The 16,600-nt window shown below is 39.1% G+C and overlaps 2 protein-coding genes across 4 annotated transcripts; both read left to right on the top strand.

Moving 5' to 3' along the window:
- LOC139135158 (monocarboxylate transporter 12-like) lies at nt 1-8,275 on the top strand. Of its 3 annotated transcripts, none has more exons than XM_070702416.1 (6): nt 12-28; nt 185-402; nt 1,190-1,475; nt 5,604-5,747; nt 6,474-7,388; nt 7,606-8,275. In XM_070702416.1, the coding sequence occupies exons 3-6, from the start codon at nt 1,268-1,270 to the stop codon at nt 7,785-7,787; spliced, it is 1,449 nt and encodes a 482-aa protein (XP_070558517.1). In that variant the 5' UTR covers nt 12-28; nt 185-402; nt 1,190-1,267; the 3' UTR covers nt 7,788-8,275. The 3 variants fall into 3 exon arrangements, with proteins under 3 accessions (XP_070558518.1, XP_070558517.1, XP_070558516.1); XM_070702415.1 differs by having other exon boundaries at nt 17-34; XM_070702417.1 differs by having other exon boundaries at nt 1-402; nt 1,190-1,304.
- A 691-nt stretch (nt 8,276-8,966) lies between these two features.
- LOC139134297 (monocarboxylate transporter 13-like) lies at nt 8,967-13,269 on the top strand. Its single transcript, XM_070701189.1, has 4 exons — nt 8,967-9,266; nt 9,991-10,134; nt 10,641-11,495; nt 12,941-13,269. The coding sequence occupies exons 1-4, from the start codon at nt 8,969-8,971 to the stop codon at nt 13,135-13,137; spliced, it is 1,494 nt and encodes a 497-aa protein (XP_070557290.1). The 5' UTR covers nt 8,967-8,968; the 3' UTR covers nt 13,138-13,269.
- The last annotated feature ends 3,331 nt before the right edge of the window (nt 13,270-16,600 follow it).

Below are 16,600 nucleotides of genomic sequence, written 5' to 3'. Positions count from 1 at the left end.
GCACATGAAGCATCAGAAAACATGGGCCGTAAGCGTAAGCAGTTTACCTAACAACAAGCTACTGTAGGGTTCTCCTTATTCTTCACATCTTAGATTTTCACCTTAAATTCTACAACAAGGAGGAAGAGCATCAGGTCATAGGGAATAATAATTTTGTCCGTACTTTCTCTTTATTTCTCTATAGCGATCATGTGATTTAAGTCATGTGACTGGGGTCAAGAGAAAGTAGGCTATATACTGTAACGTCATGCAACTATCATCGCGACTTGGCAGCTGAAACTTCCCGATCGCGTTCATACTAAAAACCTCGAAGAGGGTGGTCTATCCGAGGGGAAAATGTCATCATTCTGATGGGTACGAAATCGTTTGCTTTCATTCACATACTAATAGGGCCTAACTGAGGTAAGGGTTTGACTTATATTATAACCTATATGCGCTTGATAAGTGGTAGCAGGCGAATTAGATCTAGCCTGCCTGTTTGTGATCCAAAGATACGCTTAGCGTTGCAAGTTGATCGAAGGCCCGGGATCGAAATCTGAGGCCAAGGCCGGACACAGGTACTACCGCAGTCCGTCCATTGCTACTTGTACGTCCCCAAACAATGTGACACACGTATTAAAGCTTACACTATGTCGTATTATGGCTGTGGTTGAAAGCATAACATGCAGATCAGGTGGCGCTAAGGCCAGCGTGCCCCCTCTGTTTATCTACATCATTCAACAACCTGATTGACTAGGGTGATTTCAGGGACTCATTCGGTTGACCCTCCAATTAATCTCTTTCGAAGATACCTCTTCACCGAGCGAACGCCAGAGTTTGCCCTATTGTTTCGCGTCGAAGATCGCGCAATAGAAAGGACACCAAAGGTCACAACTCATAAATATGCAGATTACATATATGTCACTGGGGTAATTTCATTTTACATCAGACAATTAGTCTAAGATTCTATGACGACAAACACGTCCAGAAAGTTGGAAAAAATGATGAAATTTTTTACAAAAGGTCTGCTTGTTTTTGAAATCAGAGGGCACTACGCTATTTTTAGAAGTTTCTATCCAAAGGGCATTTGGTTGGTGCGGCTCCAGCAATCATTGTAGTGAATAAACAGGCGTAGGGAACCTCTGACGCCTTATTTCCACATTTGCTCGACATGACATTGGTTGATGTAATTTAAATTCTCCTTTTGCAGAAGTTCTATTTCGAAGTCATCTAAAAAGGCAACATTCTTTAAGGATGTTACAACAATGGTCCACAGTCGAGTACCGCGATGAATAACAAAAAAGCTGAAAGAACACACCAGGAAGGTGGGTATGGTTGGTTGACAGTGATCGGCTGTTTCATCGCCACCTTTTTCGTGAGAGGAACGACTGCTTCTCTTGGAGTGCTCTTCATTGCATTTGTGGAACATTATGGTAAAGGATCTGGGGCGACGTCTTGGGTTCCGTCAATGTACAGCTCATTCGGGTTTGCGCTGGGTGAGTCTCGAGTGCATTCGTCTGCCAATTTTCATCGGCGCAACTCAACGACAGTGTGTTTCACTACTAAGCTCATCGCAAACATCGAAATACAATACGAAATGTCTTCCCGATGGAGACAGAATTGTTTTTATGTTAGTTCATGTATTTCATGATTAGTAGGTGTTATATGCTATTCAAACATACATTATTCCCAGCGCACTAGATCAGGGCTCCCATAGAGAGCTAAGCCGAGCATGTGAACACCCTACATGAGCGAAAAAACATTAGGCTGAGCGTGAAAACGCCCTACATGAGAGAAAAGAACATTGGGCTGAGCATGAAAACACCCTACATGAGTAAAAATCATGTTGCATTGTGGGTATTTTCAAGATGGCAGCCGCCATGACAGTCTGCACTGAAAGCTCTGGTGAGTACATATTTTGTCGATTTTACCGTTGAGAAGCATTATTTGGGAAAAATAAAACATCAGAGTATGCAGCAGTGTTTCAAGTGTCTATGCACATAGTTCATTATATAGCAGAAGCTCAAACTACAAAGATTACTTCAATACAAAATCGCTCAGTGTGTGATTAACTGCTACAACTTTACTTCACAGTGTGCTATAAACTGTACAAGAGACTGAAGCGATGGATGTGCATGTTTACGAGTATTTTCGGGGTCGTAAACAGATTTTGTCCTCGACTAGCCAGCTCCAATAACTAAGGTCCACTGAAGACCATTCAAATTATGTACAAAGGATGTGCTTATACTTTTATTCACGATTCTTTCTGTAAACTGCGAAAAATGATCATATTTCTGTGGTTCAAAAACTCCTAAACTTTTCCTTCATTTACAACAGCATGCAACTCTACATACCTTGCTGTACGGATGGCCATGGGTGAACTTGTCAGAGGAAGATCATTGCATTGAGAATGCCACTCAAATCCCAGATGACAACAATAACAATGAAACTGTAACAGCTGATGAAGTGAATGGTACTGATGACAATGAAGGGATTCTAACATTCCAGTAAACACTATCATATCTCTAAATTATTTAACAAAAGACAGTTTTGTATATTGTTCTACAAGTTTTTCGCTCGATAAGGCATGTAGATCATCTGTTATTCTATAAATAGAAAAGCAGAATAATAGGCAGAAAAGGAATCTGTTAGCTTTTCTGTCAGCTGTATTTATCCCAGTAGAGTAAAAGCCAACATGGTCTTGTTTTGTATTCTGCAGCACCAAAGTCTGCTTCGGTCAGTGAGTTTTATTTGCATTTTTATGGAGATGTTCTTTCAAGAAAAGAGCAACACTTGCTGTTTCATACTATTCTATATTATTATGTTTTTCTGTTTATTTCATATTACTCAGTTTTAATAATATGATTTCATTTACTTTGCAAGCAGTAAATATATTGGAATAAATAAGTGAAAAATAAATCTTTTCCATAAAATATTATTAGTTTCTGGTACTTCATAAAATGTGAGAGTGCTGGTGAATTGAAGGGAAAGTCACTATTTTTGACATTACTTTCATTTCATCGTATATGTACCGGTACCTAGTCTAGTATCATCTTTGGATTTTGTAACGTTACCCAAGTTTAGTTTTGCACTATTGCTTCCAACCTGGTACTGGATAACCAACCGTAGACAATATGCAACTGGCTTACCCTGGAAGTCAATCAGAGAATATGACCCTCTGTTGATTGGATTTAGGATAATAGTGCAGGCAGGGGTTACCAATAACTAATTATGTTTATCAGAGTTACACCTCAGTGATCAAATCATTACTGGTTACAATGAGTAGAAACACATTAACTTTTGTTGACTTCCATGGCAAGTCCTCTTGCATTCTCCTCAGCATGCTTGCTCTGGCATTAGGTTTGGAACTATAATACAAAATGCTAGAATCTGTGTTTGACAACATAAAAAAGACTGAGGACATACTTGATTAATGTGTTACACACTGTCCACAAATATGATTTTATTCTCAAGTTTTACAAGTTTTGCCATTTTGATCAGTGCCAAAAACTATCTGTGCCAATAACCCAGGGTCTTCAACTACTAATATAGCATACATGCAATTACTAGAAACAAAACTGTATTGATTCATCAATTATTCCAAAATAATAAATGAATGTGACAAGTCAAGCACTGTATCTTCTTACATGTAAAATGCATGTGCTGAAGCTAGCAAAACTGGGCCATACTGGCTGTTCTGATGGTGAAATTATCCTCTGACCTAAATTTTTTCCAACTTTTTCCAATTCTATTCAACAAATTAAACTTCCCATTGAGATTGTGGTAATGTCAAACACCCTGTGTCAACCCCCCCTTTTTGCTGCCTCATCTAAGTGAGACATCCCAACTGGTTTGTGTCTTGCTCATCTTCTGTTTTTTTCTCTCAAACAAGTGGTTCTGGAAAACAAAAGAGAAGCTGTCATGAGTTATAAAATATTTTAATTTTGATGATATATGTCAAGTTCAGCTGTAGATTGTTGTGAAGTTACTGAGTACAAATTTGATTAGTTTCTGCTAACAAGACAGTTACATCACAACAGCTAGCTATGGTTACCTGTACTTTAATTTAAAATTTGGACCTCTAGAAAAATACAGGAGCAGAGAGAGTAAAAAGAAAATGTCAAAGACTGTGACAGGCTAATCCAGATCTGAACCTTCATGACAGTACATCATGAAAAGATATTCATTTAATTTTGATTTAAAAGTCGACAAGTTTGACTGTTTCGAATAGATGGGCAATGGAATTCCAAATATTCACAGCATTAATAAAGCTGATGATCTCTGACCTGTAGCTGTTCTTAACATTGGTGGGTGAAGGTTACCATCATTAGCACAATGATACATGTATTTTCTCTAATATAGTGTTCACTGCCTTTTAATGGCCCTCTAATTCTCTGCTAAATAGTAAAGCTCACACAAACATGCACATGATGCACGACAAATAGCAAGCACATTGATATTTTGGAGACTTTTTTTCAATAATCCTTATCTTGAATGAAAGTGACATATTAATGTATATAGGACACAATCTGACTCAGCATTATGCATTCAAGTGTCTATGCACAGTTCATTACATCTCAGATGCTCAAACTGTAATAATTACTTCAGCACTAAAACTCGAAGTAGGTGAATGACTGTAGCTGTAAACTTCCAAAACATTTGAGCTGTACAGTGTACAGGAGACTACATGCATCGCTTGTCGGCTGTGCAGTGTGTAAGAAAGTTCTTGCAGTGCTTCAGAGCATTGGTATCTCTATGTTCAGAGGCAATGCTAGCTCTGCATGGCAGGGCTGTGTGTGTTACCGGCGTTATACGGCCTCCCACCATATACCGTATAACGCCGGTAACACACAGCCCTGCCATGCAGAGCTATATTAAAGGCAATGCATGTGTTTATCCTAACCCACTTTTGTGTTGAAGTAATCTTTGTAGTTTGAGCTTCTGCTATGTAATGAACTATGTGCATAGACACTTGAAACACTGCTGCATACTCTGATGTTTTCATTTTTCCCAAATAATGCTTCTCAACGGTAAAATCGACCAAAATATGTACTCACCAGAGCTTTCAGTGCAGACTGTCATGGCGGCTGCCATCTTGAAAATACCCACAATGCAACATGTTTTTTACTAATGTAGGGTGTTTTCATGCTCAGCCCAATGTTCTTTTCTCTCATGTAGGGCATTTTCACGCTCAGCCTAATGTTTTTTTTGCTCATGTAGGGTGTTCACATGCTCGGCTTAGCTCTCTGTGGGAGCCCTGTAGATTAAGCTAAATTATTTTCCCAATTTATTATTCATCCTTTTTTCCTATATTTTCCTTGTCATCGAAATGTTTTTGCATCACTAAGAAATATGCTTCTTTTCGCGTTTTTAACATTTTGACCAACCAATTGTTTGACGTTACAATGAGAAAAAAAGTTTTACCGATGACACGCATAAAATTGAGTAAAGAGGAAATGTGTGCGAACGTAGTCACAGCAACGAACCTCTAATAGCTTTATCGTTCCATAGCGGCTATATTTTCTTCATGTTTCTAACATAGTCCCGTCAGAAAATTACCGGTCGGTATGTTGATAACGTTCAAGTGCCTTTAACTGATTGATATAACCCTCCTCGTCTCCCAGGACCAGTGGCAGCTGCGTTGGCAAAACGATTTGGTCATCGAAGAGTGGTAATGACTGGTGGAATATTGGCATTCACATCGCTGATGCTTGGTTCGTTTGCGTCCAATATTTGGCAACTTGTGCTGACTGTCGGGACCCTTCATGGTGAGTGATGGCGCCCTTCTCAATTCCCGGTGATCAGATCATCTGATGTGTGTAAACCTTTTTGTATTTGATTGAAATTTTTATTCCTGTTAGATAATTCCGATACTAGTCCGTGGTCTTCGAGAGAATTTGTAATCCCCGACATTCTCTGTAAAATGATTCTTTTTTCCCCGTGTATATCACACAGTCGTATTTCTGCTACGTATATTTTTAGCATTTATTCTCAAGCGAGTCATAAATTGGCCCGAGTTTCGCGGACAAGTGTAAAGGTTTGTACATCTTATGGTCGACTTGTCATCAATTGTCACATACGCTTCTGCCAGCTGTATTCGCACCATTAAGGTGGTGGCTTGCGCCTCGAAAGTGAAAAACGTTTGCTCAGACTCTCCTCAATGAAACTTTAAACCACATACTCTAACAAAAAAACGAATAAAAACCAGGGGTCACCGTGCAAAGTTTGGTACTAGGGAAACACATGTACCAAACATTTACCGATACTCGAAATGGCTGGCATCCCTGTGTTACCTGTGAGGAAAATAATATTTTCGATTTTCGCAAAAATTAATGGTGAAAATTTTCTTATACCAAGAGCCTTCAAATGAATATGCACAAGTGGTAGATCAGAAAAGACCCTGTCTGCCCTCGATGCAACTTCTTGCCTTAACAGTAAACACCCAATATTGAGGGTCATGTACTGACTGTTCCTGTACATTTCTTTTCGCGAAGGTTTGGCGGCTGGTCTTTCGTTTTCTCCAACGACATCATACACGGGGTATTACTTCAATAGGCGACACTCTTTCGCCACTGGTATTGGATACACTGGCATCGGAGTCGGATCGATGGTTCTGCCACTGATATTCCAGTCGTGTCTGGATAAGTATGGTTTGCAAGGAACGCTTTGGATTTACGCTGCTATGTCAGCCAACATATGCATTAGTGCCGCCATACTACGACCGGTGAATACCAACAGCAAGAGTCCAACTTCTCAAACGTCTGAACATACCAATACACCTCTGTCTATTGACTCAAACTGCGATGAGCAAAGCAGTCATTTGGATTTAAAGGAGAACAAATTGAACGAGGAAAATCGGACTGTTTCCAGTTCTTGTCGCAAAACAAAGCCAAAGCTCAGAAAGAGGGCTGGTGTATTCTTCACCAGGTTGAATGAATTCTTCGACTGCGGTCGGCTCCTGTCAATACGCTTATACAACGTTTTTCTTGTATCAATCTTTGCGACTGCCATAGGGATTACCATCTCTTTTTCACATTTGGCGCCTCTGATAAACGAGGCCGGCATATCAAAAACAAACACAGCTATTTTAATGTCTATATATGGCATCGGAAATGTGCTGAGCGGACCATTGTGGGGATACATTGCAAGTGCCTGTAAGATCAACATCAATATCTACGTCGGTTGTTGCTACACATGTTACGGAATAGCCGTGCTTTTTACACCGTTCGTACACACGTTTGCGTCCGCTGCAGTATTGACATTTTCTTTGGGTTTCGGAAGAGGGGCATTTGCAGGCCAGATTCCGGTGTGTGTACGAAGAATGGTCGGCGATTCTTTGTTCATGACCGGTTACGGATGGGAACTCACGGTTTCTGGAATCGGACAACTGATCGGTCCGTTGATGTCAGGTAATGCGGAGCACTTTCCATAACCATGTGACTGTTGATATTTCATTATGCGAAGAAATTACTAGTGAATGGCATATTCCAATTATAGTAGCAATGACGTGGTATCGGGTACTTACAAAGTTATAAATAAGTTAATTAATTAGCATTTTGTTAATGGACCCGCCCAATTTTCTTGGAGCAATTAACGAGATATTTTCTATTTTCATTTTCATCCTAGGTTATTTGCGTGACTACACTGGTACATACAACTATTCGTTTTACTTGGCGAGTTTGATAACGATCGGAGGCGGAGTGTTCTTTCTTATTGGCTATGTGGTTGACAGGAGACTCAAGAAAAGATGGAGGCCAGTTGATTCTACGGATGAAACTGATATCACCGAGACTGTTACAGCACTCTGATTCAGGAGGGGGCAAGAATGATCCTTAACAAGTTTCTTTTAAAACCCCTAACATAAATAATAAAAAATGAAAAATGTTAAAACATAATGTGCAATTAAGATATTGTAATGTGTCATCAATATTTTTGCATGGCTATCAGAACAGCAAACATAAAATATTATACAAAAACAACCCTTTATAAAAAACTAATATTAGCTTTCAAGCGACTGAGAAAATACACTTTTTCCAGGTTATCGAAACCGAAGCATCAAAGTATGGCATCGGTTTCTTCAATACTGTTGATCTGCCGTCATGTTGAATAAGCAATCAAAAGACGACCACAGTATACATCAAGGTGACATACGAAGGAAGTCATGCAGTAAACGTACGTTATTGGGACACGTGGAAATTAAATCCTAGTTGATTTCCTACTTTAATAAGAAACTTTGTAGGGTTGTAGATAGATGCTTTACAATATTATGATAATAAATTATACTTTTTCCATGTTACCCACTTTTTTTTTCTGAGCAAACTTGTCACTTTCAACCCTGAAAATAAGTGTCAATTTGTGCCCAGAGAATCGAAATACAGTAATTAACAATTTAATCAAGATTATTGATGACGTTTCACATAACCGACGGGATACACGGACTACTGTACATGTCAGTAATAATTCCTTTGCAAAAATAATGGCTCATCTACTATTTTGAAATGATATCAAATTCAAATCGACCATTTATTGGACTCATCTGTGTAGTTTTAATTTATTTTCTGCCAAGGGCCAGCATCTACCCTTCAGGACGTATTGACACACGCACTGCTAATGTCCTGATGGAGTTAAGAGCAGGATTCAGACACGAAATATGGCCCCATTAGTAAATGTAATCTTGAAAGGAAATGGCAGGAAGTAAAGAGGACGGATTTTCTTCTTATTGAAAGTCAAGAAAAGTGCTAAAAACTATTCATTTAAACATATGTGAATTTTGGATTCGATTATTACTGGAAGGGAAAAGCCATGGTCATTTAATTGTAAACAGGGTCATGAATCTAAAAGTTGACCTAATGCCACATGACGCACATGATTTATAAGAATGGGCAGTGCAATCTCGAGATCTAAGAGAAGGTCACGATCTAGCTATGGCGGGCCACACGTGCGTCATTTCATCACCGTCTGAAGGTTAATGTTACTGCATCCTTTGTTCATGTGCACCGTTGTTTTCGGACTTCCAATGTCAGACAAAAACAAGGTAGTCTTTCGAGCGTCACACGGCCAAATGGAAGGCACACAAGTGAAACAGACTTCAACAGACAGCGCAGACTATCTCGAAGGAGGATATGGTTGGTTTGTCGTGCTTGGGCTTTTTATTCTGACTTTCATCGTCCGCGGCACAGTTTCTTCCTCGGGTATGGTCTTTGTGGCATTTGTGGAGTACTTTGACTCTGAGGCCGGTACAACATCGTGGATAAACTCGATATCTTCGAGCATGTCATTTGCTGCAGGTGGGTAAAAGTTGCCTACCTGGAAGGTATACTTATTAATCGTCATCGCGTGTTTTATATATAATAAACCCGTTACAAAACAACCTGCTGATGTCTTTCTAAAACAGCTTAGACCCCTTGATGAAGCATTTATGACCATCGCATCAGCCTAATCAGAATGACATTACCCGCTGGATGAAAAGCTGTATTGAAATGTATTACTGTTGTGAACTTTCATCGATGACAGATGACCATTTCAGTCCATCTCAGTACCTTTCGGTATGTCGGTAACAAATTGTAGATGTTACTGCCATAAAATGGCATACAAATCTGACACACATTTGATTGTCAAACACATCATTCTCATAATCCTGACAGGAACACTAGCCTTGTGACCCCAGCAATCTGACAACTGATAACTGACCTTGATAACTCAGTATCACATGGCTCATGTACGTATGTATGTAGTAGGTAGGTAGGTAGGTAGGTAGGTAGGTAGGAAGAAGGTAGGCATGCATGCATGCATGTAATGTCTGTATGAATAAATGTATGTATGTCTGTCTGTCTGTCTGTCTGTCTGTCTGTCTGTCTGTATGTATGTATGAATGTATGTATGTATGTATGCATGTATGTATGTATGCATGTTGTATGTATGTATGTATGTGTATGTATAAGTATGTATCCAATTTAGGAAGGGGCCAAGTTGTCTTATCTCCATGATCAATAATTTGTGCACATTCTATAGGTCCGGTTGCAGCTGCACTGTCAAAGAAATTTGGACACAGAAAGGTAATATTTGCCGGAAGCTTTCTTGCCTTTACCTCCTTACTGCTGGGTTCATTTTCTAACAGTATCTGGCAGCTGACTCTCACCGCCGGCTTCTTAAACGGTAAGCGTGCATGTTAGTATGTCTTGAAAAATATCAAGCCTCGGTGACAGATTCGAAGATTTAGAGAGGAGAGAGAGAGAGAGAGAGAGAGAGAGAGAGAAGAGAGAGAGAGAGAGAGAGAGATGGATGACAGCAAGATGTACCGTTTACGTCAATAATAGAGTATATTGTTATGGGGAAACATATTTCACCTTTGAATGTGAGCCAATGTTCAATATCTGCAATAGGCGGGAGCTTTAATAACGTTTTCCTAAACTATTTGCTGCATTTGACTCACATCCTCAATACTGTGCATGTATTCATCATGCATAATAAACGCAGCTCCTATAAGCTACAACTACCGCACTGCTCTATATCCTGGTCAGTGTCTTCTGACTTGGAGGCAAGTTGATTTACAGTGTGTCATGCGCAATCACTTGTTAATTTTAATGTACTACCTCCATGTCAATAACATGATCATGTTTTGAGTTTGAATACAGCAACACGTTTCTTTCTTTCCTCCACAGGACTGGCATATTCACTGGTGATGACACCGGCGACCCCATTCATAGGATACTATTTCAATAAGCGACAAGCACTTGCGAACGGACTAGCTTGGACCGGTTTTGGGTGTGGATCCGTGTTAATGCCGTTTGTTTTTCGGTACTCTCTTGAGAATTATGGCTGGAGAGGTACGCTTCTGATCAATGCTGCTCTCCTTGCGAACATGTGCGTTGGGGCCTCTTTTTTCAAAATGCCGACGAGAAAACGAAGAAAGTGCCGTCTTCAAAATCCTGAAGAACAAAGTCGATGTCTTTTCGTCGATGAAAATGTGCCAAAAGAAGTCGCAGAACACAAATCGTTGCTTCACTTATCTCGTGTTCGTGGAGTAATGAAGCTTATATATGATACCCTTGACTGTTCAGTTTTCATACGAAATTATGTATATGTGATATTCATCCTAGGTGGCTCTATGATGAGTTGCGCACAATTCACAGCATCCTTGTACCTCGCTCCGATCATGTATGAGCGAGACTTGGACGAACGACAAGTCGCGCTTTTGCTCTCTGTGTTCGGTGCAAGTGCCGTGGTCGGAGGACCACTTTTCGGCTTTCTCTTCAGTAGGCTGCCAACCCCGTTAGTGTGGCCTCTCGGTGTTGTCTACCTCGTCTATGGTACAGTCATGTACCTGCTGAGCCTGGCATCATCGGCGACTTCATTTGCCATCTTACACTGCATGCTTGGAATCTGTAGGGCCATCTATGCATCGCAGAGCATGACAGCATTGAGACAGATAGTTGGTTTGAAACTGTATACGTCTGCTTTCGGCTGGTGGCAATTGCTTAATGGTTTGGCACAACTTATTGGTCCGTCGACGGCAGGTATAGTTATCACCTTCTTGTTTTATATATATATATATATATATATATATATATATATATATATATATGTGTGTGTGTGTGTGTGTGTGTGTGTGTGTGTGTGTGTGTGTGTAATGAAAATATATACATTGAAAATTCCTCTCTGTAAATACATTTTCCATCTGTTCTATCTCTTAAATAAGTGTGATTGTGTGATTTTTTTTTTACATTTGGCGCCTCGTACGCACGCTGCATTAAATAGCCTCGAAATAACAAACAGACGGTATAAAACAGGAATCATCCATGCGGTCACAACTTTGTCGAATACAATCACAAATTTGAAAGTTCCCATGGATTCTCTTTTCAGTGTTATTGCACTTGCCCGATTTTTTTTTCTTTAGAAGGTCATTTGGTGTTTTGCTGGAAGAAGGTCATGAACATTCACCGGATGTAAATGCTATTAGATATTATAACGTCACTGACAGTGATTTCATTTAACATAGTTTAAATTTTTGAAGACGCGGGCATTCTTTTTACACCCAAAAGCAATAGATAACACTTAATCAGCAGAGGTATAAAATCCTTATATGCTAATTTGGTTTAACCTTTGCGATACGATTGCCACTCTTTAATGTCATTCTGCTCTGAATTTCCTCTGTGTAGTTTACGTCGTACGATACGCAAGCCGCTGATGTTCCATTATTAATACGCCACGATTAATTTGCATACAGAACAATTACAATACTTATTGTAACACACCTCATCCGCAGTCTGTATTCTAATTCGCCAGTTGATAGTCACGTGGGATGCATTCTTTTTGTGCTGATCCACGTAAACGACGTCATCAGGCATCATTTGTTGGAACTGTTGCCTGCCAGGCATCAGTTCCGAAAAATGATGCCCGCTGACGTCAAAAACGACATTGACGCGTGCGCGGACCGGAATGTAAACAAAGATGTCGTCTGCGGCCGATCGAAACGATAGTCGAGAATTGTTTTGGTTTATCCTACTTTCTGAAGAAGAATTGAATGCTTTGGTTTCCAACAAGGACTCGAAACGGACGAAAACTATAATCAAAGGTGCATTGAACGTTCTGAAGTATTGCGATCCGGGCCTGTTAGGAAAAACGTTTTCGTACCGAACCACTCCAACACATTACATCATAGGCCTACATGAGTTTTGTGTACAGTACGTTCTTATGCATGGCTGCGGATGAGATGTGTTACAAAACACATATTGACTGGCCATGAGGGCAACAGCATACGTCTTTAACCCCTCGGGCCTGTGAGTCACCCCAAAAACAGACTGTTTCCCTCGGCCGTGAACAGTGTTTTTGGGGGTGACTCACAGTCCCTCGGGGTACAGACGTATGCTGTTGCCCTCATGGCAGTCAATATGTGTATATTGCTGCACACTGCATTGATTGATGTTACCTAACACAGAACTGGTCACTTTTCTACGCCCAGGGTATCTCCGTGACTTCTTCGAAAGCTACCGAGCTGCCTTCATATTGGCCGGCAGTATGGGTGTTTGCGGCGGGTTAGTGTTAGTCGTGGGATCATTGGTCCTACAGAGACTGGCGAGCAATGACTCGAAACCGAAATCTCAAGAAGATGGAGGAGTCACCCCTGACGTCACGGAATCGTTAACGGTGACTGAGTAAGATGGTGCAAAGTATGAAGTTATAAACTTCAGCAAAAGCACCTTCTCTATACAGAAGGTCGTTTCCCCGAAGGTCAACCCTTCAAAAGATAATTACAATGATGACGAGAACGAGGACTACTATGACGATATAATGATGATGACAATGATGATTGCAACAGTTATAATGACGTGATCACGGATCAAACGTATACAAAGATTTCACAGGGTGAAATATAATCACATACCTTGGAGAATTCTACAGAGTTATAATTTCTATGTACCGCAGAAAGGCTTTTCCGTGGATCGGGACTTGAATATCAACGATATGCAAGGCAAATTGGTATTAATTCCCAACAAACGTACCGACTGCGTTTTTCGATTTACTACTCTCTGCCAAGCAATGCTTCACAGAATGTATTAGAGTTTGGAACACATATAAATTTAAAGTAAAGAGAATCATCATACGGTCGACATGACATAAGGCGTCACATATATCAATAAAAACAGTTCGAAATGCCTTCAATGTACACCTGACTTTAGAGTAATACCAAGGGTAACCATAGTAAAAGCCAGACCTTGCGACTGAATTTCTCATTTTTATGACATTTTTTCGTAAAATGGGTGATAAGTAAATTTCACAATAAAATTACAATAAAGGAAAGACGTCTTTAGTTTGAGACATTATGGATTGAAAGGGGATCCAGTTCAGGGTCTTGGTAATCGATGTAAATTATCACCCCATCCGGCTGAAGCTCAACATGAATAGAAAGGAAAGAGGGGGCATTTCATATGCAAGTATCAATCGCTCGAAAGACTGCGAATTTCTTCACAAGAGTAGAGAGATACATGTAAATTTAGATAACACTTCGGATCATGAATGTTCATGCAAACAGTCTAGAAGTAAGCCATTTTTCGTTAGCTCTCGGCATTCATCAGATCTTCATGAAAAACAAATGATTTGCGTAAAAACTGAAAATATATTTTGGTTATGGGTATGGGAAACACTCTCTCAACACACGACCTTTCTAGACAAGATTTTTCTCCATCCTCTCAGTTGACTTTAATTACGCAAACATGTTCACAGTACAATAAATCACCCACAATTCAGTTTAATTTGTACACACGACATTAAATTTTTTATTACCTTTTCAGTACTGCCTGAAAGCAATAATCTAAAACCACTAGATTCTTGATTAATTATATCTATTGAAAGTACGATTCGATATTTCAGTATAAAATTCAAAGAAACCATTATATAACCATAAAAGTCACATTCTGCAGGTACTATAAATGTCATACTTTTAGGCAGCAAGTTATGACAAACTGAAGGGGTCATTCTCTGAGGAAACTTAGCATGCAAATTTCTTTTGTCTTTCTGTTTGGAAAAAATCAATATCCTTTTGTTTCATAAAACAGGTACAACTAGTCTCCCTACTTTTCATTACATTATTCTGTATGGCTGAAGACACAATCAGTGGAAAATTGTACAAAAATGCTTCTCCTCTCTCAATCAAGCATACTTTTCTAAATCATTTAAAATGGGAATTGAGAAGAATGGTGTCCTCAAAAGAACGATTTCAGAATTTAAAAAACTAGTCTGTGAATTTGTCTACACATGGGAAACACAGTAGATTTCACGGAGGAGTTTCCGTGTGTACAAATCGTGATGAATTATGGGAAATCTTCAGTACTGTGATGTTTTTATCCCATTAACGAGCTTCAGTCGAGTAGACTACATGATGTTCTCATGCGTTCCATCTTGCCACACCTCTGACATGTAATGTAATGCGGGGTGGTGGTTAGCGACCTTTGCTTTGGGATGTAATGTTTTGTGGCCCACCTGCGAGAAATCTTCAGTTACACATTTTTACTCTCTGTCTGTTTGCAAAAAAGACCAACACAATTTGTGATTTAACTCTGAGAGTACTGTGCGAAAGTTGATTAAACCTGCTACATATAGTATATAACAGATATCTGATTGTTCTATGAAGCGTACTACTATTGATGAACCTGTTGTAAAACACGTGAGCACATTCATTTCACATCTGGTGTTTACATATTTTTTAAAAGTTTTTCAAAAACCACAGACGGCAACGATATTTAGAAACACACAGATCCTTATGCGAAGGCAATCCAAAACACTGTGATGAGTTTAAGAATGTGAGTTTTAATTAGCTACTGAGAGAACGCCATGATGAACACAAGTTAAAACCTCACTATATGATAAGGAAATGGGCATTGGTCTCTCTCTTGCCCCTGTGTAAAGGGGAAACGTTATGGGAAAACAACCCAACAACATGTTTCTTCATGGAATTATTTGTGTAGTCCGAAGATTCCGCTATTTTCCATTTGTCCCTTGAGTGAGCACAGCTAAAAAACTAATTTCCATGAGAATGTTCACCTTGCAGACACAGTAGAGATACTTTCAGAAGAGGTGTTCGAAATAGAAAGATAGTCACGACAAAGTGAGAGGAAATGATGCAGACACGAAAAAATCTGCGAAATTTGACAAATATTCATATGCAATGATGATATGCAATGATGATATCAATATGACATTCATAAGCTGTAACACTGCATTAGAGCAGCTATGTTTGTAAAGATGATAAACAGGGACAATTTTGAACAGTTTTGAAAACAAGGTATTCATTAATAACTAGTCGTCTGATAGCTTTGATACTTGGTATACAAGACAAGTTCTTACGCATTAACTCAACGTGATTAATCCATTTTTGTGTCTGGCAACTTTTTACATTCCAAACAACTTCTTCAAAACAGCCAGTCTGATTACTTTGATATTTGGAATACAGGTTGCCAGGGATGACCGTAATCAGATTTCTTCAAATTATAATGAAACATGCAAATTTGTATTTTACAGGCTAATTTGGCTATTTTGGGGCAAAAATCTTCTCCTCCTTAACGGATGGTTCGAATAATACCAAGGGATGGTATTATTCACACTTTTCAAATTGATAAAATATACAAATTTGCATTTTAAGGCAATTTTTGTCATTTTTGTCAAAACTCTTTTAAAATCTTCTTCGAAACTACTGGTCAGACAGCTTTGATATTAGGGTTAGATCCATAGTGTTGACGTACTTCAGATATTTTCAAATCATGCAGAAATAAGGAAATTTGTATTTTAAGGCATTTTTGTCAATTTTCGTCAATTTTTCTCTTTCAAAAATCGCTCGTCTTATAGCTTTGATATTTGGTACACAGGTTTAGATATATGATCAAAACAAAACATATTAAAATTATGATGAAATCTACTGTACAATTTTGTATTTTTTTGGGGGGGGGAACAATTTTTGCCATACTAGTCGACTCGTTTGATAGCTTTGATTTGGTATAAAGGTTCCTACTGATCAACTAAGTGTGTTTAAACAATTTAAATTAAACAATAATAAAATCCGCAATTATGTATCCGAGGCAATTTTTGTCATATTTGATCAACAAATTTGTTTCTCAAAAACTATTCA

This window comes from Ptychodera flava, chromosome 6 (genome assembly GCF_041260155.1).
Source record: "Ptychodera flava strain L36383 chromosome 6, AS_Pfla_20210202, whole genome shotgun sequence".
Taxonomy (NCBI): domain Eukaryota; kingdom Metazoa; phylum Hemichordata; class Enteropneusta; family Ptychoderidae; genus Ptychodera; species Ptychodera flava.
The sequence above is the reverse complement of the archived record's forward strand: the minus strand, read 5'-3'. Positions and strand labels throughout refer to the sequence as shown.

Coding starts and splice junctions, on each gene's coding strand:
- LOC139135158 (XM_070702416.1), top strand. CDS start 1,268: ATGAATAACAAAAAAGCTGAAAGAACACACCAGGAAGGTGGGTATGGT. Junction 1,476..5,603: donor CTCATTCGGGTTTGCGCTGG/GTGAGTCTCGAG, acceptor CTCGTCTCCCAG/GACCAGTGGCAGCTGCGTTG. Junction 7,389..7,605: donor GATCGGTCCGTTGATGTCAG/GTAATGCGGAGC, acceptor TTTTCATCCTAG/GTTATTTGCGTGACTACACT.
- LOC139134297 (XM_070701189.1), top strand. CDS start 8,969: ATGTGCACCGTTGTTTTCGGACTTCCAATGTCAGACAAAAACAAGGTA. Junction 9,267..9,990: donor GAGCATGTCATTTGCTGCAG/GTGGGTAAAAGT, acceptor CACATTCTATAG/GTCCGGTTGCAGCTGCACTG. Junction 10,135..10,640: donor CACCGCCGGCTTCTTAAACG/GTAAGCGTGCAT, acceptor TTTCCTCCACAG/GACTGGCATATTCACTGGTG.